A 5,164-nucleotide genomic window follows, 5' to 3' on the forward strand; every position below is an offset into this window, starting at 1 on the left:
CAGCTGCAAAACAGAACAAAATCATTCCATTTGCAATAACATGCATGGACCTTGAGAGAATTATGTTAAGTGAAATAAGCCAGCGAGAGAAAGATAATCTGTGTATGACTCTACTCATATGAGGAATTTAAAACTATGGACCAAGAACAGTTTAGTGGATACCAGGGGAAAGGTGGGGTGGGGGGTGGGCACAAAGGGTGATGTGGTGCACCTACAACATGACTGACAAACATTAATGTACAATTGAAATTTCATAAGATTGTAACCTATCAATAACTCAATAAAAAAAAAAAACAACATCATGGAATTGCTCTAAGGTGATGCACATTAGGAGACTATTTCATGAAACTTACGTGTCAACAAGAGCCATTATGATGAAAACAGAGAAAATGGTGATAAGCAGAAATGAAATTTATTCTATAGGATAAAACTACATAATTGTAGACTCATGCTACAATTGATTTTATGGCAAAATACTTTAGTATTGTGTGGGAGAAAGTTTTTAGATGGATGAATTAACCACAGTTATTGCATTATTGAAAGGTTATTTAAAACTGGCAGTAGGAAGTAAAATTATGCATTTTGATTGCTATACATGCACAACGCCTAATTCTAGAGGAGATTTGTCAATTATCTCTTATAGTTAATAATATAGGCTGCTAATCTGGTTAATTCAGATTCCAAATGGATTTTTATGACCTGAAATAAAGTTTGATTGAATAATTTAATCACATAATTTCTAGTCTCTTTACTACAATTTCTCTTTTTTTTATTCCTTATCCTCTTTTTTTAAGAGGAAAGCTTTATCATAATTTTCATATGCTCAGATCCTCCATTTGTATCCTCAAATCCCTTGGTATAGAATTCTTTTATGCTTGAGTTGAAGTTAAATCAGCATTAGATAAGTAGTCTTGAGATATTATACACATCATCAGTTTTGTCAAGGTTAGCCTACAGAGCTAATTCTAAGCTACTCAGATAGGTATCTACATCCTCTTTACTTTTTCCTCCTTAAACCCTGCTTAATATTAAAAAACCTGTATTGATCTGCCTGTCCTCAGTGGTTTCTTTGCTCATTCACTGTTTGATGAAGTCTCAATTTACATCAGTATTATATTTTTTATCTCCTGTGTTATAACATTCAGTAACCATGTCCCAATCTGAAAATCCTAATTTATATTTCAGAACATAAATGCCCTTTTAATGTGCGAAGATAATTTTTAAAAAGATAAGACTTTTTCCCCCCAAATTTAATTAGTTTTCAAAGGATGTCCTAATGAAGTTTTAAAATTTAGATACTTGAGTTTTCTTTCAAGCTTGTAGTGGTCTCAAGATTTGGGACCTTTTGGAGCTAAAGTACAGCGAAATCCTGTACAGTGTTGGTATTGGTGTATAAAAATACCATTAACATCATAGAAATAATGAGAATGTGTTATGCTTATTAGTACCTTCAGGGATGAGGCCTGCATTATGTGAACACACTCCTGAAATAACTTTACAATGTATCCTGTAAACATTTTCCCATTTATTTGATAAGAAAAAAGATTTTGTAATGTCACATCTGTGATTGATGAACCTAATTATTAAATTGGCATTTAAAGGTATTTTGGCATGTTTTTCGTGTTTTAGATTTTTAGTATTTTAATTATTCATGGAAATTATATGGAACTATGTTGTGCTTTTCTTGAAGAGATGAAATCCCATCTATTTTCTTCCTTAGGAATTAAAGCTGTATTTTGCACCACTTGGGAAAGATTGATTGTGGCTAATCGTTAATGGCTCAGAATTCAACCATTGTTGAATATTTATGGTATATATTTTATTTAGGCATTTTAATTTATAATTAGAAGTTATGAAATATTAAATGTTAAATCACAGTTTCTTCTCTTCTGTGTAATATATAGTTTTCCTTTTGTTTGTTTCATATTTCTTGACAGGCTACGTCCAAGCATCAAAGAGAGACAAGAAATTTTTTACCTGTGCTCCAAATTACTCCTATGCAGCGCTTTGCGAGTGCCTTCGTCGAGTATTCATCTATCGTCAGCCCACTCCCATGTCCACTGTCCTTTACAACAGAAAGGAAGGCAGGCATGTAGGGCAGGTTGCTAAGCAGCAAGTAGCAAGCCTAGAAACCAATGATCCTATTTTAGGCTTTCAAGCAACAAATGAGAGATTATTTGTACTCACTTCTAAAAACCTCTTTTTAATAAAGGTAAATACAGAGAATTAATTACTCCAACCATGTTGGTTTCTATGTACTGGAAAGGTATTCAGTGGTGGCTGGGAGGCTGGGCAGTTATACTGTAACCTGTTAAGTTTTAATGTGTTAAATAAAATGATCTTCTATGAATTTTTTATTTTTTAAAGGTTATTGGAATATATTCAAGAGATTATGATTCTATAAAAGCTATGGAATGAAGCTGCAAATTTAGAGAAAATTGGCTTCTGTAAAAAATGTAAAGATAGTATTAGCGAGCATAATTATTTTTAAAAACAGAGGCTAGAATCTCACCTTTTATATGAAAGATGTACAATTCAGTGTTTAAAAATAAAAATATTTATCATGTACTCTTTGTTCATTGGTACAGTTTCTTCATTCTATAATTATAGAATGTATAGGATGACAATTAAAATGTCAGTTCTTGTAAACACCTATAAATGGACTGAGTAGCTGAGGGGGGAAGACAACAGGAGTACAGCAGGTCCAGTATTGCTAAAGTTTGCTGAGAGACCCTAAGTGTTTTTTCAAATTAAGTGTAACTTTATTTAATTTTTATTCATTTGCTGTTCCACAGACAAAGACAAAGAGAGATGATAAGGTTCCACACAGTGTAGCTCTTATCCATAACTGCACAATAAACTACACCAAAACTCAGTGATTAAAACAAGGATATTGTATAACTTTTCATGATTCAGTTACTTGACTGTCTGTGTTCGACCTGACCGTTCATCCTCCAGTAGGCTAGACTGGGCTTATTCCCATGATAGAGAAAACATTCCAAGAGGGCAAGCCCTAATATACAAGAGCTTATCAAGCCTGTACTCTGTCGTACTTGCTCTTCTTCCATTGAACAAGGCAAGTCACATGGCCAAGTCCAGAGTCAGTGTGAGAGAAGACTGTACAAGGATGCAGATAGCAAGAGATATTGTGACGTTTGGGGCCATTAATGTCACAGTCTACCACATAAATTGTAATTTGTCCTCATAGTTCTCCTTATATTTCTACAGGTAAAAGAACGTAATCCTGTTTATACATTAAATATCTTTTGCCATGAATTTTAGTTTTTCATGGTATTTCATTGGATTTTTTTTGGTTTGCGTTTACCTGGAAAATTATTTATTTTTTATACCATTTTTAGGTATGCTTCTTATATAAACCCCAAGGTGGTTTTTATATTTTAATAGTGGAGTTGAGACCGTAACAGAAGAGGCTTAAGAGAAGAAAAGAGATATAAGATAGAAAATATTTTTTCCTAACATATCTCTTGCCTATGTAGGCAAGTGTTTGATTGAAAGAAGAAGAAACAACAAGTTTGAGAGACAGAAAAGGAAGAAAAAGATGGGGGTTTTATGCATGTTCTAAACACTATGTCAGAACGCAGTTTCCTAGAGAGACGTATTGGGATGCTAGATGAGAAGCTGGGGAAAGTTCTGAGAACTCGTGACAGTTAGAGTCTAATAGTACTCTGTTAGTATTAGGAAAGAGATAGACTAGATATCAAGTATTGTGAGATTATGAACATAGAAAAACATGTCACCAAATAGTGATATTTCCAGAACTTTTTAGTGTCATTGTAAAACTTAATTAAACCAAAGACTATTTAGACAGTAAACTATTAAAAGCCTTATGTGACAGGTTTAAATTTTCTTTAAAATTTTCCCCAAGGATCATAAATACCCTCTTAGGGAATATAAGAAAAATACAGATTAGTGTGGTGCTCAATTAACCATATGGCTATGTATATATGCAAATTTCCAGAGAGTAATCAATTTTCTTTCCTTTGTACGTGTGATTTTTCATATGATTAATGTTGAATTGAAAACTATCAGGATAATTAGTCCTAAATGTTGTTGCATATTGACCTATGTTAAGAGAGCAATAGGTGTAGAGCAGTGATTCCAAGCTGTGTTTTCTTGAAATGTTTCAAGGACTCCACAAACACGTAACTCAGCTTAAACAGTGTTTTAAACTTTTAAGAATACCAAGCACAGTCAGATAAAGATGCAGACATATGGACATATATGGTCAATTGATTTTGGACAAAAATGTGAAGGCAATTCAGTGGAGAGAGGATAGTTTTTTCAACAAATGATGCTGGAACAATTGTATCCATTTTTACCTTTGTAGTAGACTGAATAATAGTTACCCAAAGATATCAGGTCCTAATCCCCATAACCTGTAAATGTTACCTTATAAAGAAAAAGGGTCTTTGCAGAAGCATTTATGTTAAGGATCTTTATATACATGGAGAGGTTATCCTGGATTATCTAGGTGAACCCTAAAACCAGTTACAGTGACTCTGTAACAGAGAGGCAGAGGGGGATCATAAACACACAGAAGAGGCTAGGTGAAGATGGAAGCAGAGATTGGAGTGATATATCTACAAGCCAAGGATGCTGGCAGCCACCAGAAGCTAGAACAGACAAGGAACAAATTCTCCCCCAGAACATGTGGAGACAGCATGGCCCTGCTGACACCTTGCTTTTGGACTTCTGGCCTCAGAACTATGAGAGAATATATTTCTGTTGTTTTACACCACCCAATTTGTTATAGTTTGTTGTAGCAACTGTAGGAAACTAACAGCCTTTACCAGAACTAAGACAAAATGGACCATAAATCTAAATGTAAAACCTGAAACTATGAAACTTCTAGAAGATAACATAAAAGAAAGTCTTTGTAACCATGGGCTAGGAAAAGATTTCTTGCGTATGACACCAAAAAGTGAGATCCATTAAAGAGAAAATTGTTAAATTGAACTTCATCAAATTTAAGAAATTATGTTCTTGGAGAGATAATCTTAGGAGAATCAAAGACAAGCTACAGATTGGGAGAAACTTTTGCAAATCAGACAATAATTAAATGAATAAAATTTTTTAAATGTGCCGAAGTATTGAACAGATATCACATCAGAGATATATGAATGAAGATATATGAATGGTAAGT

General features: G+C 33.6%; 1 protein-coding gene across 1 annotated transcript in view; it reads left to right on the plus strand.

The window, feature by feature from the left end:
- The window catches only part of NUDCD1 (NudC domain containing 1), a 76,598-nt gene extending 74,036 nt beyond the window's left edge, over nt 1–2,562 (plus strand). Inside the window, exon 10 of the mRNA XM_046642156.1 lies at nt 1,938–2,562. Within this exon, the coding sequence (XP_046498112.1) occupies nt 1,938–2,230 (293 nt within the window). The 3' untranslated portion in view covers nt 2,231–2,562. The remainder of the gene's footprint in view (nt 1–1,937) is intronic.
- The last annotated feature ends 2,602 nt before the right edge of the window (nt 2,563–5,164 follow it).

This window comes from Equus quagga, chromosome 16 (genome assembly GCF_021613505.1).
Source record: "Equus quagga isolate Etosha38 chromosome 16, UCLA_HA_Equagga_1.0, whole genome shotgun sequence".
NCBI lineage: Eukaryota > Metazoa > Chordata > Mammalia > Perissodactyla > Equidae > Equus > Equus quagga.